This window comes from Rhea americana, unplaced genomic scaffold, assembly GCF_003343005.1.
Source record: "Rhea americana isolate MKP2758 unplaced genomic scaffold, rheAme1 scaffold_78, whole genome shotgun sequence".
Taxonomy (NCBI): Eukaryota; Metazoa; Chordata; class Aves; order Rheiformes; family Rheidae; genus Rhea; species Rhea americana.
In genome coordinates, this window is record NW_028186956.1 from 2,400,483 (window position 1) to 2,428,264 (window position 27,782).

At 38.5% G+C, this 27,782-nt stretch overlaps 1 protein-coding gene across 1 annotated transcript in view; it reads left to right on the forward strand.

Annotated features, from left to right (window-relative positions):
- Positions 1–27,782, forward strand: part of SPIRE1 (spire type actin nucleation factor 1) — a 129,285-nt gene that overhangs the window by 72,084 nt on the left and 29,419 nt on the right. The window contains exons 4-8 of the mRNA XM_085322500.1: positions 7,554–7,679; positions 17,091–17,174; positions 18,306–18,470; positions 24,369–24,455; positions 24,863–24,992. Of these exons, the coding sequence (XP_085178626.1) occupies positions 7,554–7,679; positions 17,091–17,174; positions 18,306–18,470; positions 24,369–24,455; positions 24,863–24,992 (592 nt within the window). The remainder of the gene's footprint in view (positions 1–7,553; positions 7,680–17,090; positions 17,175–18,305; positions 18,471–24,368; positions 24,456–24,862; positions 24,993–27,782) is intronic.

Below are 27,782 nucleotides of genomic sequence, written 5' to 3' on the forward strand. Positions count from 1 at the left end.
AAGGGCGGTTCCACGGCGGAAAGGGCTGTTAGTGAAACAACCGTACAGGTAACTCTGTTAATTTATACTGACGCTCYCCTTCTCCTTTAATTACCCAGTTTTATCGTGTTTCCCCATCTACACCTCTACTCCACTTCTGGAGCTAGCTTTCCTGCCCCTGTGCCTCCGTGCCGTCCTTCACTCTGCGGCAGCCGCGTGGCACGCGGGGAGCGAGAGCTGCCGAGGGCACGCAGAGCTGATGCCTTGCTGGGAAGCAGAAAGCTTTAGAAAACGATGGCTGCTGACAGGCTAACTGGTGGTTTTAGTTACCTTTTGCAGGGTTTGCCGTTTAATATAAAAGAATTGGAAAAAAGTAATTTGCTGGGTTTGGCCCTTGCTTGTGGATAATCCCGTCGATGTTCCACTGACTATTCAGAGAAGAGCTAGCAAATTCAGCTTACTATGTCTATATAATTATTAATTCCTCCATTATTCTGTTAGGAAATGATGGAGCACAGTTTCTCGGTGAAACTGAGAAAGAATGTAGGCTTGGTTTTCACTTAATTGGCTCTTTTGAAACAAGCTCTTTTGGGAAGAAGACTGTTGTTAGTACAGAGGCGTTGCTTAAAGGCATTGTAACAAAACATGAACAGGCATTCCAGCAGCAGCTGTATACTGGGGATGTATTTGAGATGTAATAATAGCTAAGCAGTTTCCAAGAAGAAAAGAGAATTTATATGAACACAGCTTTGTCAGAAAGTGTGTACTAGCACACAAAATTAGTCATGAAAAAATTAATCTTGCCAAATGCCCATTGGAAGTAGCATCATCTCACAAAAACATAGACCTCCATTTGAGGACCGTGTTTGATAGTCAAAGTCCTCTTCCTTCTATACCTAGAGAGCTGATAAAAATTAATGATAAGTTCCGCAGAACACAAAAAATATACTATTGGGCTTAAAAATTGAAATGTCTGTAACACATACTGTAGTGTGATTTCCCCTTCTTAACTCCCATGTAAGTTTTAAATGCTTTCAAAAGCATCAGTAGCAGTGTTGAATATTTGTAAGGCTTTTTTTTCCTACAGGTAGTATCATATAAATGTAACAGAATAAAAATCATCTTCAGCTTTAATTTGTTTCTGGAGTTGGAAAAGGTTCAAGTTAATAGATGAGACAGTTCAGTGAAGTGTTAGCCTTGCAATTGCTGTCTATTGAAGTTTTATCAAGATTCTCATCATTGCTTAAATTCAGTCTAATGTTACGGAAAAGCAGGCAAGACTGTTTCTGTGTAGCCATGAAAGGTAAGATTTTTAAGAAAGAAAATGGGTCACAGTGCTCAGCATCTCAGGACAATGAGTCCTTGGAAGAAATGGTGTCAGGACAGAGATTCTGATTAGGAGAAAATAGTTGAAGAGAGCTCTTTACGGTGCACCAGTTTACTTGTGAGAAATGGTGACTTGCTTGAGTTTTGCCTCTTGTCTCTAAAAACAAGTGCAGTGTGTGAAATGGCACAGCAGTGTCACTGTATGAAAAGGCACCGCAGCCTTTTCCTAAGCACAGTCTGCACACATGAATCTTTTGATTTTATTTCCTCACTGACTTAAGTTTTGATTCAGGAGAGCATGTGCAAATATCTGTTTGACACTTAAGCATATATGCAAGCAATTTGCTCAAGGTCTTTCATCCTTGGACTCTTCTGAGTTAGCAAGCAGGGAGTAGGTAATGATGATGATTTTGTGATATGGACAACTGGACACTTCTTTGAAGGTCTAGAATCCAAAGCACTGTTGTCAGTCCTCAAGTCATCTAATTCCCATTTACAGCTCTGGGTTCCATTTTAGCAGCTACATTTCTTCTATTGCTTGCAGTCCTGAAAAGAGGAAACCTAGAAGGGTTTCATTAATTTGTACCAGTTAGTTTCAAATGCAATACCTTTGCTTCTGCATATGGTTTTTCTTATTAGAAAAGAAAATTGGTAAGGTAAAAATGTATTTGTTATGCTATTTTGTGGGGCAAAATATTTAAACTGCGAAATTGTGATCTTGTGTGCCTAAGGGTGTTAAGAACTACATAGTTCTTTTGTCCACCTCAAAGCAATGAAAAACCTGATCAAAACAACAAATCCRAGACCTCCCGGAGCCAGGGGAAAGCCTCACCAGCTTGCTAGGGAACAGTTACATAACAAGGTAGGTTGGCAAACAACACAATTTGCACAGAAATGACCTTTTCCTTGAGATATGCAAGGAGGCGAGCTGGTTCCAGATATCATGCAAGCTCCTCAAAACCTRTGTTGTGCACAGCTCCCTTGCACTATGCACAAGAGTGCTCCTAGCAGACAGAAATGTCTCCCAAGCTTGTGCAAAAAGGCATCTTATTCCTCCAAACAGTCCATCCCTTAAGTTTAGTGTGACCAGATATTCTGGATAATAAAGGCTAAGCTAAACAAAAGGCTCGGTTGAGTTATACAGATACACGAGTATTGTCTCGGTGAGATTGTTTGCTTTTGCTGGTCAGGCAGATGGCTTCTTCAAGTTCACATGCATAATAATAATAATAATAAAAACACCTAATCACAAGGTCTGGCTTATCTACAGGGAGATAAAGTCTTTCAGAAAATCACTCTGACTTTAGAAGTCAAAGCTGAGTCAAGCTGAGTTTCATTCTTTACAGTGCCACAGTGGCTGGCTTGTGGCTGAAAACCAGCCTGGTTGTATGTTCAGTGGTCTGTTGTTTGAAAGTAATTTACTCTTATTGGTTAAGAAAAAAGTATGACTTTTAAGGATATGTTAATCCTCCAGGACTTTAACAACACTTAACAAGCCTGGCATTTGCAGACTGGTAGTATGTTTTGCATAATATCAATAGCTTGCCTTTGTATCCCATGGGAAGAAGCAATCCTTTTATTCTCTGTGGCACATTCATATAGGCACTCTGCCCAAGATGATTATAAGTGGAAACAATTTTTTTAGTTTTGAAATCTGAACTCCAATAAGCTAGGTGTTTTGGTCAAGTTTTCCAGTATTTATTCTGGGGAAAAAAAAGAAAAAAAAAAAAAAAGGTTTTCCAGAACTTAGCTAGAACTTAGCTGAATTTCAGCAGGTGAGTCAATTGTGAGTATTTATTGTGATTTTATTTAGTCCTTGATGGAATGAATTCAAAGAGATCCAGAAGCATTGTTTGATCTCTTCTAATTGTTAAATGTGATTTCTGTTGACACTGGTTTGGCTTGATGCGCTCTGTTTCCTAGTCAATTGGGAATGAATTTGGAGAAAGGCTCTGCCAAGGCTACAGTATTTACATAATGCCTTTTTTTTCCCATGTGTGAACCCTGAATGTGGATTGGAAACAGTCTCTAATCTTCTTAGTGATCTAAGCAAAGATTGAATGCTGTGGGTCAAGCTGGCTTTTGGATGGGCTCAGTGAAAAAAAAAAGGGTAAAAAAAATCTTCTCAATGATTACCAGTGGAATAGCTTAGAGATCAAGTTATTTAAAACTTCAGTAGTTGATAATATTTGTGATAATTCTACCATTTTGCAAAGACTACCTAAGTTGTTTTCAGCCATACTTTTTGACTGGCTTCCTGGAAAGGGAACAAACAGCCCTCGTACTAAGCTCTGGGCACTGTTAGTGCTGGTTCCTCTTAAGATAGTYCTGAGTTGTATCATGAGGGATGAAAAGGCCAGTGGCAGAAAAAAGCACATGCAGAAACTGCCTTTCCTTGATAAACTCTGAATGGCTGGAAAAATTGAAGATCTGATTTAAATCCCTCTTGCACCATGACTGCTATGACATGGTAAGAGGAGGTRTTCATGAAGTGGCAGTGTTTTTGTACCTCGATTAGTAAAACATTCTGACTGTGTGATTTTTGTGTTATTTTACAGTAACATAGTTTTTGAAACACTATTAAAAGCATACATAAAATTAAAGATGTAGCTTTAAAAAGTTTTTTTAAGGATGACTATCCTGAACTCAAGGTAGAAGTGATGTTTCATACTTGATATGCCTTGCTTTTCCAGATTTTACATTATTTTTTCATATAGAGGTTATGGATTGCCAGGCTTTCTGAACAGCATGTAAGTACAATAAGCTGTAATGAGGGAAAAATATTCAGTCTGTCTTATTTGCATTTTCCTTTTTCTTCAGGCTTATCTACCCCAGTCCAAAAATTTATGCTAAATCACTTAACTGAAGTTAACCACAAGGTTTTCTGTATCTAATGCATCTTCATGACATGAGATCTCTCGGAGGTTGATWTTTTTCAGAACATAAAAGTTAGTAGGAGCTACTGGCCCTCTTTAAATATTTACATTCTAACATTTTACAAACCAAATAGTTGACATTTATGTGGTTACTTTTCTACTAGTTTTAGTAGCAGACTTTTTTTTTTACTTTACTTTGTGTTCAATAAGAAAATTAAGATTACATCCATTCCTTGCTTGAACTTGCCAGTGCTGCATTTCATTAACTTTCTGAATGTTTGATGCAAATTGTCTCTAATTAACATGCTTCTAAATAAAGAAAAAAGGCATTCTTAAAAACCTGTGTACAGTCYAAATAGTAATAAAATTTTATTCTCAACTATTAAGACTTGCACCATTTTAGGACCTTTTTGAAACTGCTTTTGCTGTTATTTCTATACTTAYTGTTATTTGTGCAAGTGGCATATTGTAGAGTGAAACCATTTGTATCTATGCTGTAGTTATTTGCCCAAAGTAACTTACTGAAAGCATGGTGAGGCAGGTAGGGACATGATTAGTTACTGAGAGAAAAGAACACAAATCAGCCATACTCAGTATCTGGTCAGTTTAAGCGTAGCGTAATTCTGAGTTTTCTCTGACATTAAGTCAAGAGAAATGTTCAATAGCTTCTGTCTTTGTGGTGTGCCTTGTCCCTAGAGCACAYATTAGACAGCCATCTCTCTCTTTTTTTTCTCTCCCTTTACCTGTGAAGGAAATGGTATGATTTGTTTTAAAAAAGTAAAAATAAGTAAATTCTGTTGACTTTGTCACCGTGAATACACAGAAATAAATTTGAAGAGTATGAAAAAATTGTGACTGTCATCATAAAGCAGTGTAAAATTYGAAAGTGATGAATCAAAGGCAGTTTTATGAAGTTACCTGCATTACTTTCCAAAAAAGAGCAAAAGCACTTTTAGATTTTAAAAGTTACACCAAAAAATCGGCGTAGGGCAGTTACGCTTAGTTTTGTTTCTTTTCATTATTTTGAAGGGAAGGGACAAATAGTGCTGGCTGGAAGTCAGGGTAGTGATGCTAAATTTCACTTCTATAACTGAGTCATTCTGCCTTTGTGAGAGAGAAATGTGCCAAAGGGAGAACAAAAGGCAGGGCAAGGTAATTTTAAATTGATGTGATTGAGCAAACTAGAGTGGAAAGGGCGCAAGAAAAATGGTTGGARTAACTAGAGAAGGTTATTGCAAGAGCGCAGAGCGCGCGTGTGGAAATTTGTCAAAGAAGTTGACCAAATCTGAAYGTTGAACTCTGTATTCTTACACTAATTAGAATAAATTAAATGTAACAGTTGGGTTTTGATTGTAGAAAGTGATTTGTCAGCCAGCTCAAGCGAGTGTAAGTGTGACTGCAGTGAGAAGAAGCTGTTGTGCCCTTCCTCGCTTTCCTGCGCTCTCCCCGCTCTGGCGGCATGTTCTCGTCCCTCCTTTTTGCCCGCACCACTACTCCTGGGTCGAGGCCACGAAGAAGCAGCATCTCCTTCCCCCCTTCCTTCACTGAGTTAGTTTTTGTCTAGATGAACCGTCCTATCTGAGCTGTGGCACAAACCCTGGTGGCAGCACGAGCGCGTCGGTGGAGCAGGCAGCGGGGCTGCAGCACCGCACCCTTGGGTGGCAGCGGGGATTGAATCAGGTTTCAGGCAACGTGAATGTGCAGCCAGAGCCTGACACGGAGCATGGCCCACGGTAACCACAACGTTCACTGCAGTACGGGAGAGACTTGGACAAAAATGCCAGTGAGCTAACTAAAGGCTCTTCTCCTAAAGAGGCTTTTTGTCTCAAAAGCTTTGGTTCTGGAGGTCTTCTGAACGTAGCCACCCGTTTCCTCACATTTTGATTGGATTTGGGTTTTTTGCTGTGTAGTAAAGAGCCACTGTAAAAACCACAATAACAAGGCAAACTTTAAAGCCGAAGTTAAGATTTTATTTTGATGTATATGCTAGAATGATAACAATATGAGTGTTCTAGTTGATGTGTTGGACTTTTTTGATTTAGCAGGTCTGAATGAACAAATTAGAGACATTATGGTTTTAATTATTTCCAGACAGGATTTCTGTGAAGAATCCTGTAGGAACTTAAGCTTACGTGATAGATTTGATGTAGCAGAAGTATAAAAAAAAGGTATTACAACTATTTCCATCATTGCTGAGCTCGTCTGGTAAAATAGTGCTGTTCATAAAGTTAGATGTTGCTTATACCGTTCAGATTCTCTATCTGAAATGTGATGCGAAGGCTGGCTTCAGAGAGGATTTCYTTGCAGGAGATGGGCCCTGCATATTTTGTCCTAAATGCAAGACTGGAAGTTTATTTATTTATTTATTCATACTGCAGTCATCACTCAGGCAAAACTCAGATTTGCTTGAGTGTCCGATGTCATGATGTTAGGAATACTCTATGGTCAGGACCTGAAAGGCAAGGTATAGCACTAAGTAATTTTTTGTAAAATTCCATTTCAGAGATACAAAATTGAGCCACATGGAAATTAGTTTGGTTGACTCGAGAATTGGACTTGCGATTGATTGACATTGCTAGGGTAGAAACAATCTCTGACTCCCAGTCTCAGGGAAGATGCCTGTGTCCATGTCATAAACTTATGAATACCCTGTGAATCCTCCATAACAATAGTTATGAATGAGTGTTAGCAATTTAAGTAGACTTTTGGCATGTTTTGCAGTTAGTGTGAAGGAACAGATCTGTCTTAGTCATACAGTGTTTCTTTAAATCAGCCGTGCTTGTGTCTGGAAATGTTTGTGAATGTCTGAAGTAGTGCAATAAGCTGGCGTTATTTCACAGCTCTTGCTGATTTTTGAAATCTTTGTGTCATCTGAAATATATTAAACTGGTGTTTCAGCTTGACTATTACATTTAACTTATTTGCTTGCTACACCTTCCATCATTTCATAAGTTGGTCTTTTCCACATTCATGGAAAGGTAAGCAACAGTTACAGTGTTAAAATGTGTTTAATTATTATGTACCCCCCCCAAATTTAGTACTACAAAATTGGGTATTTTTTTCCCTTTGACAATTATTTCAGGTGCTTTTTTAATTAAAAGGTGATGTCTTGGTTTTCAGAGTTTTCCATGAAGTATTCCTTTGAATGTCAACCAGTCTCCCTACTGTTTATGGAAATAACTATGTGTAAAATAAAGGGTAGCAGAAGAATTAGGAAATACTTTCCAATTTCTGCCAAAATTTAAATATCTCTCTTGGATTTCTGTGCCCTAAATGTGCTATTGCATTCCCTTTGATGTTATTTCCCATTCTGTAGCATTGATTAAATCAATGGGGCATTGTTTTCATATTGATATTTGTTTTTTTCTCTAGCTATGTGCTGCCCATTTACCAACCCGATCAGAGGCACCGAACCACTATCAAGCAGTATGTCGGGCTCTGTTTGCTGAAACGATGGAATTGTACACTTTCTTGGCCAAAATTAAAAGTGCAAAAGAGGTAAGCAATCTAAGAAGGTTTTCTGCTTTTAAACTTGTTGTTATGTGAAGTGGGTCTTTCAAAACTACTTCTATACTAACTAGTACTGGATGACACTGAGGAAGCCAGGAGTTTTAAACTGCTGGGTTTCTTCAGAAACTGTCCACTTTATTTGGAGAGCTTCCTTTGGAAGCCCTTGGGTCTAGGCACAATTGTGTCAGGGAGAACAAAATGAAATTAAAATTAGGAAATCAACTGCTGTGTTCAAGGAGTTCTGCAGATGAGTTTTCTTTTTTTGGCCTGTAATCATTTTTGGGTGTCTCAGAGAAACTGTTATTAATTGTGATTATGGGAATTTTTCCCAGAGGGCTTGCACAATACTCTTCTGGGCACATGAGTATGCAGTGTGTTTGAGACCAAAAACTTGTCTATTTTCTCAGCAGTGTTATAATGTCTCAGAAATTTGCCTGTTGTTCTTCAGTTCCTTCTCACACCTTGCTTTTGCCTGAGAATTATCCAAGATTCTCCTTGCTTGTCTTTTGTCCCCAGTCAGCAGCTTTTATTACCTTTGATGTATGGATAGCTGGTTAGGTTGTCACATAGACTTCACAGCAGAGCCAACTTAAAAACAAATCTGGCTTTAGGTCATCAAACATAAGTTTACTGCCTCCTTGGTTGTTACTGTTGATTGAAAGAGCATCCCATGAACCCTTCCATTAAATGGTATGGCTGAAAAATAACTTTGAGAGGATTTGGGGGAGAGGATTCTTTTTAATTAAGATTGTTTCAGTGATCTAGTCTGCAGAAAGGCTCCATAAACAATTGTATTAACACAGGGAAGGAGTTGTTTATATTGGGAAACCAGTGAGTGGGGAAGAGGGCAGGAATAGAAAGATACTTCTGAAGCTGTTTTCTCCCCAAAGCCAATCTCTCAAGTAATGGCACATTCATATTTTTTTTAGTATAATCCCTGAAGGATTTTCTTCTTTTGTAATTCAAGATCCAAAGTACCCTTGAAAAGCAGGGTAAGATTTTCTTGGACTGATCCAACAATACTGCTGCTGCTGCAAGAGGCAGTACTGCTCCACCCCTCACACACACTCCCACACTTTTCCTTGCTCTGGTTCTAGAAAGCAAACGTAGCAAAAGCAGAAAAGATGAATTTATCCTTGTCAGGTTAATAGCTGAGTCAGCTTGTCAAAGGTCAGATGAGCCCCAGAGCAGCACAAGAGAGCTGTTATCTTCACACTGGTGGAAAACTCAAACCAGAGGCATAGGGGACTGGCATTTGTTTTCCTTCTGCTCAGCAACCTGATCAGAGATGCATCCTTCCAAAGGGGGAAATTCTTTAGTTTTCTGCTGCATTTGAGTCAATTTTCATGTACATGTTTCCTCCAGTTCTACTCAACCTGAAAGCAATTTTAAATTGAAACAGGATCATACAGGGATAATAATGACARTGTCAGCATGGCTAAGGAGCCACTTGTTTTCTGAAGCGCCTGTGTTGCCGTTCAGCTGCATCCACTGCAGCTGATACAGAACCCGTGCAGGATGCAGCGTCTCAGTGTGAGATCTGTCTCCTGACCCTTGACATCATTAATTTCACAGCTTGGCTTTTGACTGCTCCTTAGTGGTCTAACCATTGGTCTAACCAGTACTAATTGAAGAACCTTTACCAGAAGCRCCTCAACAAGCAGCTGTTACAACATCCATACAGAGGGTCAAATACAGACCCTCTGGAGTCCTTCTTCCTGCTCAAAGAGGCACTATACACTTCCAGTAGTTCGTAAGCATTTTGAGCACAGGGAGTAGTTATAAGCCATCTCTATTATTAGTCAGTCCTGAAGTAAAATATTGTATATTTCATATTTAAAAATAACTGTTAAAACAATTTTTCAAACTTTTAWTAAACATTAATGAGGTGTTTTGGACTTACAGATTATTTAATCATCTTGTGATTGGACATTGAAAAAAACAACATTTGATCACATCATAGAGCATACTATGAGTTAATCCCAAATGAAAGAAATCATTTCCCTCTCAAAGGCTATTAGGGATTGATTCGAAGCACATTTAGGTCAAAGGAAGTAATCCTTCTGGGTGGAGTTCTGGCCCTACTGAAATCAGTGGGACTTTTATCACTGCACTTACAAAGTATCATGTGGTTTATTTTTACTCTGGATCAGTCACCCAGTAAACATATAAGAAGTAACCAAGAAACTCAGTTATCTTACAAGCAGCTTCTGGAATACATACACTTTGATTTTATGACGTACCTGTTCCTTATTCATTGCCTRTATCCAATGAAGCTATTTAATGCTTGAAAATAATGTGGCATATGTAGGAAAAAATAGATATGAAGAAAATACAAGGTGAAATGCTGTAAATCTTGCCATACTATTTTAAATGATCCCTGTAGTTTTTATCTGAGGCGAGTTGAAGTCATGTGATCATACTAGGTTTGTGCCAATGAAAATTGTGGTTATATGTTCTTTTATACTTCAAATACGTACAAGAATCTTAATTAATGAGTAATATGTCAAATACAATTAAAGTGAATAAATTTCTTTTTTTTCTTTTATATTCTCACATAAGTGTGGCTATTAGGAGAGAAACACATCACACTTTAGTAAGGTCATATTATATCATGAATTTGGCGGAGAAGTGGAAAGAAACAACCAAGATGTATAGATCACCTCCAACAAAAGAGCCTTACGGCGTGTGATGCCACGTTTGTGACACTGAGGAAGTCAGGAGTTTTAAACTGCTGGATTTCTTCAGAAACTGTCCACTTTATTAGGAGAGCTTCCTTTGGAAGCCCTTGGGTCTAGGCACAATTGTGTTGAGGAGAACAAAATGAAATCAAAGAACTCTACAAAGTAAAACARAATCCTCCAAGAATAACTTTGGTATGAATAAAAATTACTTTGAAATTTCTTAGCTTTCTTCCTGGGCCACTGTACGGTRTCAGGGTTTCTGTTTCCCAGATATATGAAGCTCGTACTCTTTGCTCRGTAGGCGCTAGAGCTGCCAGCTTCACTGTAGCAGAAGAGAAAGCATGTTTATCTGTAGAAATTCACTCCCTAGCAGTGGACCAGATCTGGCCATCCTCAGACTGTAGGCTAGAACAAGTTTAGCAGAGAAGTCCACTATAAAAGAGGCAGAAAAATATTGCTCTAATGCTATATGCAATGTGACACTATAAGAACTTGTGAGGATTTTGAAAATTATGGCATCCAGTGGGAGGCAGATCATGGGGCGGGAGATATAGACTGATAGATTGTAGTTACTAACCTATCTAGTAAACAGTCCTGTGCTCTCCARCCTATCGTGTGAACATCACTGTCATGTAAGTAGAGCGTAGTTTCAGAAAGGGTTTTACTGGCTTGTGTTTGGGTGAGTGCATTACTCAGAAATGATGAAGCAATGAATGAGCTGTCCAGGTCGTCTCAATGGATGTCAAGTAAAATGTTTTAGGCACTCTGTCACATATTGATGCCAGGCGGATGTTTTTTCTAGTCTAATTTGCTGTGTATGAAAGGTCAGAGACAAGCAATAAGGATGACTTGTTGACAGGGAGACACTTCCATTCTTAGATGTGCAGGACAGAACTCAAGCTAAAGATGAGAAGGGTGTAATACTACTAAAGGAACGGTAAAAAAAAAAAAGTAAAAAAAAAGTTAAAAAAAGAAAAACAAATCAAAAAAAAATTCTAAAAATAAATAATTCTGTGAAATAGCAGGAGCAGCAGCTGCTCCAGAAGTAGGATTGAAATTCAGTTAACTAATCTGACCTACGTTTGTATCTTTTTGCAAAGTGAAGTTTTCCTAGCAGGTTTACTAGGATGCTTTTCCAGCTGTCTGGCAGGCTCCGTACACCGTTCAGGCAGCTCTGTGAAAGGTGCCCTTGCTGCTGATCCACCCTGGGAGCCACCTACCATCATCCCGAAGCGGTCTTTGGATAGGCCAGGTCTTCCTAACTCTGTATCCTGCTGTTCAGGCTTACAGCTGCTGGCAAAAACAGAGTACAACCTCTCCTTTGTTTTTCATATATGGAGAAAAAAAGGAATGGAGAAGATGGAGAAAATGAATGTGTGTGTGTTAGGGGAAGATAATTTAAATACTTGTTAAAAATGACCCCATGCAAAAGAAAAGATGAGTCTTTTTCAGGATGATCCAAAAGACTTTGAGATCACCTTTGTTTTGCACCTAGCCATAGACAGAATTGTGGGTCACAGGCAGAATTATGGGTGCAAATGAGCGATGTCCATGAGATAAACCAAATGTTCCTTTTGTGGAAAAAGTCATTCTTGCTCACAGATGGTAGCCAGTACAACTACAGGAGACAGAGAGAGACTGCAGAAAATGCTGTTCTGGATCAGACCTGGAATCTCTCTGGTGCTAGCATCCAAATTGTGGGCATGTGCTTCTCTTCTAGGTCTAATCTGGTTTACTGAGGGGGTATCACCCCTCGTCCTCCCTCAGCTTCCCATTACTGCCCAGTCTTACCTTCCCCTGGAGTTAATGCTCTACTTGCGCTTCGTGGCTGTGTGGTGCCAGTAAATGCTGATGCCAGCCTGGAGCAGAGCGAACTATTTGTGTGTGCTCTGTGGGTGATAAACACTGCAACTGGCAAAGCTGGTGCTAAACAACAAACAGCATGGGATGTTGGCCAGCATAGCATATAAGTGGTATCCAGTAGGCAAGTGTATCTTAATCTGCCACATTAGGATTGACTCATCTGAAAAATTTTTAGAGATTGGTTTACACCCTGACACATCTAGATTAACAGATTAATTAAAACTTTGTAAATTTTTATAATCGTGCACATCTTCGATTGCAGTGTAAGTCAGTGTTTTTCAAGGGCTTGTCCAAAGTTGCGTTATCYGTAGTATGCCTTTTAAATTAACAAAAGTTCTGGGCAGAATATATACAAGGTTCCCTATTTATCCTCTTTATTTAAACTGTTCATTTAAATCAGATCCTCTTTTGTTTCTGTCCTTTCTAATGTAAAAACTTGATTCAGTCAGTCTGTCTGGAGGTATTTCAACCTGACCTACATGAAGAAGGTAAACCTGCAGATTCTAATGATGTGCATGAGTAAAAATGAARCTTCTCATGTTCCTTTCTTGTTTTTCCAGTTTTGTTTCATTTCATGTTAAAGATTCTAATGGAAAAATAGTTAATTACAAAAGTAGATTGTTATTTTCCATTTAACATTTGTATATGTACATGAAACATATATATATTGTTTGTATAAAAATACAATAATAGAGGTAGTTAGTTAATAGGTAGCCAAATAATGTTTTACTGTATTTCTTGTTAATGGATCACTTATTCCAGAAATGTGGTCATTAGCCAAGTTACCTTTAATAGTCAGGTGACTATAAAAGCTGCTAGAATATCCTGCTGCTTCAGAAAGTGTTGTCCAAGAAAGACATGAGTTCCCAAAATCTTCTGCTCATAATCCTGCTTCTGCTCATACTTCCAGGCTTGTGACTCCACCCTTGCAACTGAGTTGTCATCAGGCTTGCAGACCATTGGGATTTCTTTGCTCCGTCAGTTTAGGAGCCATTCCAAAGCCTGTTTAATAGGAGTGAAAGCTCTTTTCACACACATAAAAAAATGGAGAGGCTTTCAGGACTGTTCTACTGATCATATTCCTTTCAACACCTCTTTTTTTGAGTTAAATGGGGCATTTTCAAGAAACAGGAGTAATGCTGCTGGCCAAGCCCATAGATATCAAACCTGAGAATTGAACACGCACAAGCAGTTTTTCCTAATATGTAGGTCATATATTTCTAAACTGAGATCAAAGATGTGAGACTACTTTATTAGTTTCCTAGGGCACAGTATAAGAATTACTTGCATCAGTAAAAAATTATTCAGAATTAAAAATAAAAATTGGAAATTGCAATTGGTGAAAGACAAAGTCAAGATGTGGATTCCTGCAAATTCCGTGTTCGTTAAAGTGTTTCATTTTAGAGTGTGTTTTGTTGAAGTGAGTCTTTGACGTTGTGCTGACAAGTGTCTTACATAACCTTCCATCTGTCACTGAGCAAAGAAGAACATGCTTCAAATGTGGGCCAYTTAGCAACAACAAATTAATTGACTGCTTTAAATAGTACTAGAATAAATTCAAAGAAATTCTATATTTTTCTTACACTTGCTAGTCGCAAAATTCAATTTTAAAATTGGCCAAATGCCATAAGGTTAAAAAATAAAAAAAGAACAGATGAAGTTGAAGTGCAGACATCCTACAAATCTAACCCTTTAGTTCCTGAACGTTTGCCCAGGCTGCAGTACATGAATCAGATTTGTGGTGTTGGTTTGAGGTTCTGGGGTCATTTAGAAAAACCCTTTTAAGATACTTTTGCTTTCCAAAATAGAAACCCATTTAGACTATATATTTATTATACTGCAATAGCATTTCTTAATCCATTGTCCCAAGGGTAAGTACAAATGGATACCACAGCTGAGGTTACTCATAGATTTTTGGATTGCAATGAAGTTCTGACAAACARTCTATTGTATTGTAAATGTTTTGGTTTCTATAATTTGCAATTGAAACAGAATCCAAAACCCACTGACACTGGCTGAGAGTGGTGGAAGGAAATGATAACATTTCATTTAGTCTAGAAGACTTTACATAATCGTCTGTCACAGTAATTTTAAGCAGCACCTGACAGGTGGAGAAGAGTTAAAGAAACCTTCATAAAAATGGCTGCAAGGATAGGATACCTTCTATTTCCCTTTTCCCATAGACCTCCAAAGGTGTCTGACTCTCGTAACAGAGGAAAATTAATTTCCATTCTGCTGCTCTCCACTGATTGCACAGTGAGATGGATATCGGACCAAACCCGGGGGTGTGGGGAAGAGCTCACTCTAGGAAAAGGTGAACTTTTTCCTGCAGTTTTTCCTCCCCAGGCAATTCCCTGCTGAGTGGGTGTCTACACTGGTGTTGGGAAAGCAGCAGGAGCCCTCAGCTGGGATGGCGAGCAGCAGGATCCTAACTTTGGCAGTAAGCCTGCACTAGTAATCTCTCCAAGTGCAGTTTTATGATACCAGGAGCCGCTACCTTCTGGCTGGTAGGTTTTGCTCTTGCCGCTCTACAGAGTRCGGTAGCTGGCATCATTGTATACCTGCGCTTTCTCAAGTGGAAACTCTCCCGTCAGCTAGGTTTAGCTGTGTTTCAGGGAAACTAATTAGATGGCTGCCTTATTTGCACAATCATTCAGCTCTTCAGATTTCCCCTGCCCCCGATATTCTGCTGTTTAGAAAAGCAGGTTGTAATCTTTTTAGCTTCATGGAGTATTTATGTCACTCCTGATGTCCCTGGGCATAAAGCAGCCCAGCAACCTGTATGTTAGGGAACATGGCTGGTGAAATGGGTGATTGCTGCAGATCTTGTTTAGCATTCAAAGTAAAGGTTAAGCTGCTGGAACATGATAATTTGGTAGAAATGAACGTGTATCTTCCAGTGTGGAAAGGAGCAGCAAATCTGACAGTTGTCAGCTCACTTAGTGAAGTTAACTTTTTGGTTATGAAGAAGAAAAGGCAAAAGAGGATGATTTTATATTTTGTAGATTATTAACAAATGTTGGCWGCTTGCGAGAAAGCAAATCATTTACCGTTCCACAGAAACCATCTTTGAAATGATTACTGCAAGTGCTAATGTGATACAGAAAAGAAGAAACCTTGGATGGCAAAATGTGTATAAATGAGACCTTAATGTTACTTGTTCTTTTTTCTTTCCATGGAAGGGGGATGAATGTAAGTAAGCATTAGACTGAATGCTGACTACAGCAACAAAACCAGCACAAGTTTCCATACAAAYAGTTTTTCCCCATGGGGTATCTTGTGATGATACTGCAGATTATGCTAAAGTGTTCCCACATTGTGGGATGACATATTTGCTTTTATAGCATAGATGATTTATGGGTTCTCTAGAATCTTTCCCTAAATTAYGTGTTATGTTTTAAAGGGCAACAGTAGTGTTTCTTTTTTGACCTGAAAGCAAATGTGCTACTTACTTAAGTAAGACAATAAATAATCCATCTGTTCTCTTTCCAAAACCTTTGTGATGGGTGACTCACGTGTGCTGTCTCTGTAATCAGATTGAGTAAATACTCATCCTCCGTTTGTTGAGTGGATTTTCCAGTGCTTCCATTTCAAACGTTGACAGTTTCGGTACTACTTGCAGGGGGAAAAAAAACATTTTGCAAAATATACTTACATCTTAGATTTTGTAGGAAGCTGTAAAGCTAAACCGAGGCTCCCCGTCCCRTTCCATTAGTACAGTAAAGTGTGTTAGGCTTAAAAGTGAGACAACATTTCTGTGATAAATACATAAATCTTCTGCATATCTCTGACCTGCTGATTTAGTCTCATAACATAAGCTCAAGAAGTTAGAAGATGTAACTCCCATGTTTAGTACAGGAGTAAATAATTAGAAAACAGATCAAATTAAACATTGTTAAAGGAAAGATTTCCTAGAAAACTCTGTGGAAAATGGAGTATTGAGAATTTGTTTATACTGCTGATACTAGAGCATTTTAATTCAGAAGTAAAACAAAAACTAGCATTTGAATATGCATTTTAATGTGTCTAAGATAATTCCTGTAAATCCACCCAGACCTGTCTTTTAAGGTTCTTGCTTGCATCCGTTTATGTGATACTTACCTGTTCTTTGGTCTACTGTTACTTTTGATCATTTCTAAATTCTTGTCGTTATGAAAGCCTTTGTTTTGTCCCTTTATATGCAGTCTTTTTCATATTTTCATCATCAGATCTTTTTCATAAATAGTAATTCTTACCTTTGAAAGATCTGTTTTTATTCCTTACCTACATAGTTATAATACTGAGATTCCAAAGTCAATAACCATGTTATAGAAGCTACTTAATTTTGTTATAAATGTAAGTCTCTCACTATTCTATTGAAAGGATGTTTCATGATTTATTTCTCCTCATGACTAACTTTGTGGGACTTTCTTCATTTACAAAAATGAGCTGTCTTGCATTTGGCAACTGACAGTAATTTTGTCATGAATGTATCCTTTCAAGTCAGTAAACTTTTCTGTGTGGTAACCTCTCAGACCTACTGGGTTTTTCTTTCCTCTGTGGATAGTCCAATTTTAGAAATCTTAAAATACTTCAAAATAGTTTTTCCTCTGAAATGTTATTAAGCTAGGTTCATATGCAAAGCTTCAGATTTTCTCCAGCATTTAAGGTCCCCTCTTCAATTATGAGAAATATATTCAAATAGTATTTCAAATTACTATTATTACTCTTACAGTATTATTATTCAAGTTGTAAAATGTTCATCAGAATACCCAAATAACATATTTCAGAAGATGTCAAAACTTAAACTTCCATTTTACTTTAAAGTAATGCCGCCATTCAGTTTATTGACGAATTTTCTTCTTGTTGGCAGAATCTGAAGAAGATTCAAGAAATGGACAAAGAAGCAAGTGACGAAAGCAGCACAGACCTTGATGACTTAAAAAATGCTGACTGGGTAAGAGAACAGTGAATAACGAATCAGCATCGTTATTAGTAGTTTATATTTCATTGTATCGTTTGCCCAGAATCATTTGTGTTATGGTAGGATCAGTGTCTGGTTTTTTTGCCRTATGAATTAGTAATAAATCATGACAAGTTAGAACCAAAATCTCTTCGCAGGCAAGAGAAACAATGCAAGTATCCAAGCTGATCACTCTTACCTTTCTTCTTCTGACTAAGCTGTTTTGGGAAAGCTTTGGTAATTTGAAAAGTTGGACATTTAGACAGAAGTCCTGTTGACTCTCCTTCAAAGTGGCAGCTAGACAGTAGTCAGAGCCATCAGCTGTGAGTTTCTAGAGTGGTAACATAAAAATGCTACAGAAGAACTCTTAAGAGAAGGTACCTTGTAGTATTTTCTAGTTACTGTTCTGGCCAGTGTGTAGAGGAACATTATGAGTTTCTTAAAAGGATTTAATTTCAATCTCCCAATCTCCTGTCCAGTAATTCTTTCTCTCCACTCATTCCTACTGCCAAAAAAATGTGAGGGAGAAATTAGGGTGTGGTGCTCTTACAGGCAGGGTGAAAGGGAGTACAGTACCGATAAGCTATCTCTAAACCTTAGAATTTGAAGACCAACCCAAAATTTCTATCTGAGGAAGAACAKCTGGAAGATTCTGCAGGGATAGTTCTGGACATAAGGGAAACAAAGGTTAGGATTCAAGCACTTTTTAACTCACTGTTTTAATTCACATAGAGTTAGCTACAAATCTGGAAACTTTACTGACGTGCATGCTGTGTGGTTGAAATGGAAATCTGAAGGTATATGAGAATTTTCGTATCCTTTTTTCATATTCTTTTAGTTCTGGATGTCACTTGAAGCGAGACTGCCGATCTGCTGGGTTGCAACGAAGTTTTGTTAYGCTCATAAGGACTGAATATAACCTTATATAAAATAACCACAAATACGATGAGTTTTGGTTGTTCAAAACAGCTGCTTTTCTTACCTGTTTTAACGTGTTCGAAATAAAATAGTGCAGCTCTGTTTGGTGTGGTGATGTCCTGAAAGGGAATGAGCAACATTGGTTTAATTTGAGTTGGTATTCAAGAGTAAGGTATTAAATAAAATTTCTCTGTCTTCGCTCTTCAGGCTCGTTTTTGGGTACAAGTAATGCGAGATTTACGGAATGGTGTCAAACTTAAGAAAGTTCAAGAGCGTCAATACAACCCCCTCCCAATAGAGTATCAGCTCACACCCTATGAAATGCTGATGGATGACATTAGATCCAAACGCTATACCTTAAGGAAGGTTATGGTAAGTCAAGAAAATGACTAGATATTGTCAAATCTGATAAGTTTTTTTCCCTGCCTTCCTTTTTATTTATCTTTTTCCTTTTTCTGAGAACCTTGAAATTATGAATTTGTGTGATTAGTCTTGTTCATGRCTTTTATACTGTGTCTTAAATGCAGGTAGTATGTTGAGGGGGAAAAAAAGTGAAACCAACAAAATGCTATGCATTTTGTTTTCCATATGGCAGGCATTTAAAAATTGCAAAAGACATGCTTACATATGCTTGAACAAATGCCAACCTTAATGTTCAAATTAACAGTGCTGTCATGCTGTGCACTGAGATTTTTTTTTTTAGGCTTTGGTTATTGAGGGAAACATTTATGTTAAGTTTCAATGTAATTTGGGGGAGAGAAATGTGTTATTTCAAAGGGTACAATGCTACCATGTTGTGACTTGAATTGTGTTGTGAAGAAAGAGGGAAACCTGCAGTGCTGGCAAACTTACATTACTGCCACAGTTGTTGAGATTGGACGGTCTGTTATGAATTTTCAAGCAATTATCTGTGTAGCTTTTGCTGCTTTCAAGTCAAGAAAATAAGCTGGAGACTATTGATAAGTTTCCTTCTAGATACTCATGTACAACTCAAACAACAAAAGTTGGAAAGATGCACGTAAGATTTACCTGAAACACTGTATTTATCAGAACCCATACTGGTATTTACTGGTGTCTCCCCATTCTTTGATTGCTTTTGGTTTATATTGTGTTCAACATACAGAAAGTCTTTGTGATAAGCAAGCAACTGATGTAAGTAAATGTCCTTCATAGGCCATTTTAAACCCCTTTATCAGAGGCATGTATTTGAGTAATGTCAATAATTATACTTTGCACTTACTTATTTTTGCCAGTTGTTTGATACAGTGGAAGCGTCTTTTTAGAATATTCAGTATTCAAGTGTGTTTTTTTTCCCTGACAAATCCTCACAAAACTTGTGTTAGTGAGAAAGCCACATTTCCACCAGAAAAATTCATAAAGTCCTCAACACAATTTGTATGTACAGGAAGASAGAGAGTGAGAGAGCAAGCATGTGTGCAAGTGTATGCACATACAGTTTGTCTTACTAGAGATCACTAGAAAAAGAATAAAGGAGGAAGAAGCTGGAACAACTACACGGAGCAAATACATGAATCTTGTTGCAAATATAAATGTCTCTTWCATACGAGTTGAAAGTCCTTTTGCAATCAAGATCTGGATTTAGGCTAAGATATTATAATTATTTTCTGCAGCAGATGTTGTTTAAATATTAAATCAATACAGTAAAATATATGCCCAGATGTTACCTATCCTTMCTCTAACAGTTCAGAGTACTGTGATAAGTGTTTGTGCTACCCCCTGCAAAAGARGAGGAGCATCCTCAGGGCCTTGATTACTGTATGCAATCAGTATAGTAGTTTCATTTGAATGGGAACCCCTGGGTCATCTAATTTTGCTTTTGTCAGGCTAGCCTTTCATTCACTGTTTGTTGAATGCTTCTGCTTCTGCTGAAAAGATTTTCTTTATCACATACTAGGTCTTGAGGGCACAGCTGCTCCTCTGGTCATCYAGACTCTTGCTGTATACAAAATACCAGCCAGCATCTGTTTTTGTCCCGCTCTCTGGTCTGCTGGGCAGGTTGCCCARAGTAACCTTTGGGCGTAAACGTGAGTTGGGATTAAAATGTACTGCAGGTACAATACCTGTAGGGCGGTCTGTGATTTAATTGCTGGTTTAGTCCAACCACACCTGCTGGTGATTTTGTGTTAGAAAAATAACTTCTTTCTTATCATAAACTTTCCAACCAATAAGTGATGTTCTGCTGCAGGGTCTGCTTGAAGAATGTACAAAATGTGCACAATAATGAGAATGCAGTTCAGTATGAAATGTGTGGAGCCTGAGGGATTCACAGATAATTACAAGTTTAGTTAGGTCTCATAAATAGAGTCTCTTARCTGACTGTCATGGGTCAAAGCTTTGTGTGTATTCCCTTCAGAGAAAACTGTCATGGTGAGAACAACAGAAGAGGAGCAAAGGACAAGAATCCTAAATCTGAATTTTAAAGCAGCCATRGAAAGATGGATTATGTTTCTTTCTCTCAATCAAAACAGATATTTGGCAAAGTTGTTATTAAAACTGTTTTTTGCTTTAAACTTTACAAGTGTACTTTTAGAATTGGCAGCTCGTGAAAGGCATGCTACTTAATAATAACAGACATTGGATCATTTTTAAGTAAATAACRTGTAACATAAAGTTTTTATTCTTCTTTTTATGATTGCAATGCTGTATTTAAACAAGTAGCTTGGTTTGTCCCTGGCTGATGAGGACTTCTAGTAGAAATTAGGAAAAGAGCAGATACTTGAATAAGGTGCATTACTTACTCTGAAAAACCAAAATAGCTCCTATCGAGAGTGTTGYGCTAACAGATACCAATAACTGGGGCTGTATGTTCTCACTAGTCTTGTGGCATAGTGTAAATATTTCAAATGTTTTGAAGAWGTCAAATTCAGTGCTTTTGGTAAGTAGCCAGTTTCATTAGTTTCAGTGACTTCTGTTTCAGTACATACATAATTTCATACAATAATTTCAAATTTGTCATCTCTCTGTTCATCTTATGCAAGAGTCATTGTTTTTATGGTTGGGATAGGAACAAGAGAACTTTAATCCTGGCTATTGGGTAATATTTGAATGTTTGCCTGAACAGTCTGAATAGAATTTTTCACCTATGGAGCACTCCTTCCCAAAAGGTTAAAAATTGTGAATGTTGGTACAGTCAGCACTCAGAAATTGCGAAATGTAAGAATTAATGTTATCCTTGCAGTCATTTTTTTTTCTTCTTTGGGCATAGGCATTAAGCTACAGCTTTTAATTGCACATTGACTTCATATGTTAGCTCTTTTTTCCCCGCCCACCCAATTTTGCATCGTTCACCACATTTCTTGAGCAGTGCTTACTGAACTATACTTAGATAACTCTTATCCTACTTAATCAGTGTGTGGCTCTAAGGTACCTTTTCTGTAGCACAGGAACTCCACATTTCATACATAATTATTAAATTCTTCCTGGATAATGATGCTCTTCTCTCCATATCTGAACTCACACATACACACACACACACACACACACACTTGTGTGTGTGTGTGTGTGTGTGTATACACATATATACATATTTTTATATATATATATATTTAAAAGTATTTTGAAGGTGGTGGGTGACAGACCAGTACATTATTAAATGGTAATTTTTCTGCACTTTGGCTGTTTAGACCTCTAAACTTCCATTTGATCTTGTAATAATTGGTTGTGCTTTTCCCACATTACTGGCTTTAATGCACACTGCTGTAGAAAAGCCCATTTTACACAGATGAGGATTTAGAATAGTTTTTACAGTGTTTTCGGACACTTCGTTTAAATATCAGTTTGCAATTGGAGCCAATCTTGTATGTTAACAAAAAGACAATTTGGAGGAGATTTAAAAATTTTTATTATTATTATTATTATTTTTTACTGCAGCTACCGAGACTGCATTCGTACAATGTGTCTCTGACTTAGGCCTTAATTGAGAGCCGTGAATTTTAATTAATCAATTAATCAAAAGTAAAGGATGCACATGAAACTGTTCATCAGTGAGCGAGGCTGAGCGTGAAGGAAAGAAAAAATCTAGTGTCGCCGGGGAGGGCTGAGAGCTCCCCTTCGGTGGAGGAGGTTGTGGTAGCACCTTGCTCGGGGGGAGCAGGCAGGTTCCGTGTCACCTCCCGGTTTTGGCTTGCTCACCGAAACATCCTCTCGCTTTGCCACCAGCTCCCTGTGCCTCCCGTGGAAAACTGCTTAGGCGAGTCCAGAACTTCTTTTCCAATCCCACGGGAATGCKGATGCTAATTATAGCCTGGTGGCATTAAGGCAGTGGATAGAGTGCCCTGAGGTGAAAGGCTCAGAGCCATGTATTATGTATTTCATACTGTGATGCAAAGCGTTGTTCCCCGAGGCTGGAACAGAGCTTATCACTTTACCGAACAGCTGTTCTCATGTTAATAACTTTCAGCTTCAGCTATCAACCTTGGCATCTGAAGAGCACTAACCAGGGAAGCGAGACTTCTCATTTCATTATTAATCATGCGAGTCATGTTGCTCCTGAAAATTTGCTCTTTTTTTAAAAAGAAGTCAGTTGCATCACTTAAAACAACATCCTGCTCACTGTAAAATGTCAGATCACCATTTAGTATAAATCCTTTYGGTTTTAATTTTTCCGTACTACTTTTAGGAAGATGATGCATGTCTCACAGTTTTGCAGCTTGTCTGTGCCAAACTGTGTAAAGTTTATTCTAAGGAAGCTTAGGTGTGTGGGGGGAACAAGTGGAAATCCGGCCACGTCTGGGATAAGACGCCTCCAGAAGGAGTCCCCCGAGAAAGCAGTGTCGTGTCCCCCAGCAGGGAATCTGCATCTGACCCTGTATTCAGGGAAGGAGCCGGTCTTTCGTGGAGGCTCCCCTGCCTCAGCCTGGGAAGAGAGCCCRTGTGATGTAGGCACAGCTTGCACACAAGTTACATGCATTGGTAAAGTTTAGTTAGATGCCTGCTCAGGTGGCCTCATGGTCGTTCAAACTCGTTTTGCTGACAGCAGCGTTCCTCGTGGTTAGCACATGTACTTGTGGTATGACAGACCGGAGCTGTGTCTTTACATATGGTTTTGGACTGCAGAGCTTTTAAGGGTGAARTCCCCCAGGGAAAGCCGAGACAACTGGCCTTATAAAAAAACCTAAGAAACCCGAATTTGGGACCCTCATTTGAAGAAATACAGTGTCTCGGGAATTTCCGCCGATTTAGAAAGCAGGGCCGATAGCCAGGGGCTGTGGTAGTACTAGAAGAGACCGGAGGGATAGCTGATACGGGCTGCGTGCTCCTCCGTGGCAGGACGCCTGGGCGTTGTGCCACGTAAAGCCTCAGCCTGAGCGGTGCGTTTCTCAAGCAAATCCATACAATTATTCCCAGTTTACAATATATAATTGTTCAGATGATGGAAAAACTTGCATTGCCTTGTTTTACATCATATACACATGGTGAATTGCTGACTAGTTCCTCTGAGCTGTTATATATAGTCTCATTTCCAAAGTGAGACACCTGAGAAAGAAATRCCTTTGTATCTCTGCGGGTCAAAGCAGAACCAACGAACGCCTCCCGCCCAGCTCCTCTTCTGCACAAATMCATGATTTACAAAGAGGAACCTCTCTTCCTGTTCTTTTGATGGCATGCCTTTCTAGTGACTTACTTTACTTTATGTATATGCTATCCAACTTTAATAAAATTTTGAAGTGTGGGTTTAGAGGTAGCTGTGAGACCTCTCTCAGAGGTGCTCTTTCTCTTTGTGCTGAGATTTCCACACAAGGGCACAGAGATTGAGAAAATTTGGRCCCTAAAGAGTATCTGTATTTTCTCAGAACCTAGGAACAGAATATTACAGACTGTGTAAGGGTTGGCAGCGTTGTCAAGATTAAGGAAAAGTTCAAACGCTTGTTCTTAAAAATGGGGTGGTTGGCACCTTTTCCCCCAAGCAAGACGCCTGCTTTGTCTGTGTTCTCCTGTAGACACAGCTGCAGCCATGATATTTAATCCCATCATTTCAGGATTGTAAGTATTGCTAATTAATGCTGCTGCAGTTGTGGTTTGGTCTGTAGCAGTCTGCAGAGCTGAAAAGCTCTCATCTACCTCTTAGCTTGCCTGTGCTCTGCAAATGGCTTGCTGCACTGTTCAGGACTGAYGGATTTTTTTATTTGGTGCCGGTGTCAGAGCCCTGCAGGCTCTGTCAGAGATGCTCTGAGTTTTTGCTTGATCTCATCGTCTGCAGAAATATGAATGCAAAATATAGAAATGCRTATTTCACTTTCTTCTTTCCAGGTCAATGGTGACATTCCACCTCGATTAAAAAAGAGTGCACATGAAATAATCCTGGATTTCATCCGATCACGACCTCCATTAAATCCTGTATGTAATCTAGTACGCTTCTGTCGCTATGAAAATGTGGGCGATTTTAAAGCGTGTCTCTGTCCAGGGAATATTTTAAATGTTTTATTTTCGTATCCTTTACTTGGCTTTCGAGAGTATTGTCTTGTGTATATAGAAAACRGTCTCTTTAAAACATGAAGTGTGATATATTGCAACTACCAGGTAATAGCTGTTATTGCCAGCAGCCCGTTACGTCTGTGAAATCACAATGAATCAGGGAAAAATACAATTCTCTTTCCACTATTTCGTAAGTTTTACAGTTGTGTGTGTGTAAAATCGTACTACAAAATTCCCCTCCTCTTAAAAAAAAAAAAAAAAAAAAAAGTGGGGGATCTACTTTCAGCGAGTACTTTTTTGTGAATATATGATTATCTTTGTGTCCCAAGGCCTCTGCAAGAAAATTAAAACCAACCCCACCACGGCCACGCAGCCTTCATGAAAGGATATTGGAGGAAATCAAGGCAGAAAGGAAGTTACGCCCTGTCTCACCTGATGAGATAAGGCGTAGCAGGCTGGGTAAGTATGTTGGTAGTTTTTACTAGCAATATCCACAGAAAACTGTCCCACGTAAGAAGCCACAATATTAGCAATGTCTATATGGATATCACTGAAGATAAAATTATTCCTATCCTTTCAGAAGAAGAAAGAGCTTGCAAGCTTTGCTAGAGTTGTGCAGTCTTTGTGCTAAGTTATTTTTAAAAATAAGATGTTATGTGGTTCAACTGAATCTCATCGTGTTTCTGATATCAGCATTAGATAAACTTAATAGCATTATATTGAATATTGGACATGGCAGTTAATGTTAAATTTGCTCAGACCAGCATGGATATTGCTTCTCCTCAGTGCAATATTCTGTACGTATCTGTAAGTATTCTTTATRTATCCATTTCTAATTAATTTTATTCTCTTTGTTTCCTCTTGTTAGCATCATTGATTTCCTTTTTTTAATTGAAAATCTATTCTTATTTGGTTTTCCRAAAGTTTTCCTTCTATTTTGAAGGTAAATCTTTGCTTCACTTTACAAGTTACAGAGCATATGTTCATATATACTTTCAATGGCAAAAAATCAGACTGCAAAGCAGTTAATTTCTACAGCATATATTCAACAGCTCACTAAAAACTATACAAGTTACACTATTCAGCAATCACTAATTTGTTCAGTGGTTCTGATGACAAAAGCATGACAAGTACAGTGTTATATTGTGACATATTTATTCTCTTAAAGAGTACAGTTACTAATGTGTTCTAGAACAGCTGAACTCTGGATTTTTGAGGAGCAAAAGTCACATCTTRTGGCTGAAAAAGCATGAAGTAACCCACGTGTGTGCTCTGTTGTTGTTTTTTGCAAAATATTTGTGCCTGCTGCATATGCCAGTTTCAAGTGGGTTGTGACAACCCGTTGTCTCTAGAGAAAAGCAATTTCATCAGTCTTGTTTTGTTGTGTTGTTTTCTGAGTGCTTGGTAGAGTTTGGTGATTGCTTGGGTGCAGTTTTAAAAACATGATATTTTTGCTTATTTATGATGTGAATATTGTTTCTTTAGGCCTTCCTGCTTCTGTTTTGGAGTCAATTTATGCTTGCTATATCCATTAGAAAGGCCAAATATTTTCCAATCAGGAAACTTATAAATGTGGAACACCCATGCTTTTCTTTCAAAGATTCAACTTCAGTATTTTACRCTCTCCATCTGGGAACTATCATGCACTTTCAGGTGCAGCAAATTTGATCCAATAGCTCTTTACCATTTCTAACTGATAGAGATGACATAAAACCTAGTTAGTCAACAGTTTCCGAAAACAGTCCTGGATTTTAGAACATTTTTGCTTAGGATTTGCTGGGCTGATTACCTAGCATAAGCCTCCAGTAAGGAAGGCCTGACTTCCCACCAGTTCTCCCTCTTTTGTAAAAGAAAGGTAGATTTTAAGTTTTGGTAGTGTGGTAATTACCCTTTAGTCCAGCTAATTTTCTGTGCTGACTGTCATATTATGGCGGGTGTAACAAGGGATGTACACAACTGTAGTGTTGAAGCTTGGGGGTGGGGTTTCTATGTAGGGTCATATAAATACTTGTTGTCATGAAGAAGAAGATAAAAGAGCAAACACTTTGTAGTTCTCTTGAAGACAATTATTTCGTATTTTGAAATATGTTTTTTTTCACATTGAAACTGATACGRTATTTTTTCCCAAAATCTCTAAGGTCCTTTTAGAATAAAATGTGTTTGCTGGGCCAGAACTGGGAATGCTAGTGACATTCAGTATGATACAAGTAAATCTGCCTTATAGTTTGGAAGACCATTGAGTGTAATTTAGCGTAATGAAATGTAAAGTGATGAGGTTTAAGGATTAGAAGTCTTAAGTAGAAGCCCAATGCAGGACCCTTACACCATCTGGACAGACACAGTTGTTTACAGTGAAAAGAAAATAAAGAAAAAATGTTAAGAGTGAAATGTGCAGGAGGGAAGGTACGTTACACATGTCCCATGCGTGCAGGCAGGATCATCTCCACTCCTGAGCTGCCACTGAACGAAAGAGAGCAGCTGGAAGCGAACGGCCGGCCCGGCGAGCCATGCTGGTGGGCTGTAACTGGCCTGCAGCTGGGCACCTTTCATCTAAAACTTCTTTGGCAACCTTCTTTCAATAATGGCAATTTAATCTTGGTAGCTGCTCTCCCAAAGGATTGAATAGAGGAATTTGCATTTTCAAGTGGCCTGATAAAATCATCAGAATAATCTGTCGAACACTGCCTTGAGGTGCATGTCATTTTAATTAAAAGCATGGATTTATCACTCAAGCAAGATGAGCTGCTGAATATTGGAGAAAACTTTTTGTTCTGCGTATGTGCTTTTTCAACCTTCAGTTGGAGTTTAGGGTTATGCGATAAAAACCCTGTGCCTTAAGGTGTGTTTGGCTTTATATTAAGTTTGAGCAGAGATTTGAATATTATTTCTGGAGCTTCTGTGTTTGGCTGATACTGCGTGTTACTGAACTGCAGGAAGAATGCACTGACCCCCAAATTTGCCTCTGGGCTGGCCACCCAGTTCACTGCCTCAATTTGTTCTCATGCACAAAATTTTGTCCCAGCACAACCTTTTCTAAATGTATTTTAGGGTAATGGTACGTATGGATAACAGCCTTTTTGACACCAACATGCATGCTTAAAAGCTGGCAAGTCATGCAGCTGAGCCGGTGCCGGTTCTGATGTACCCGAGTGCGTTCTTGCAGTTTGCCCCAGCCTGCTTGCGTGGATTAATACATTGAAATTTTGGTCTCCGTTGTGAAAGAATGGAGGGTCTAGTCCCTGAGCAACA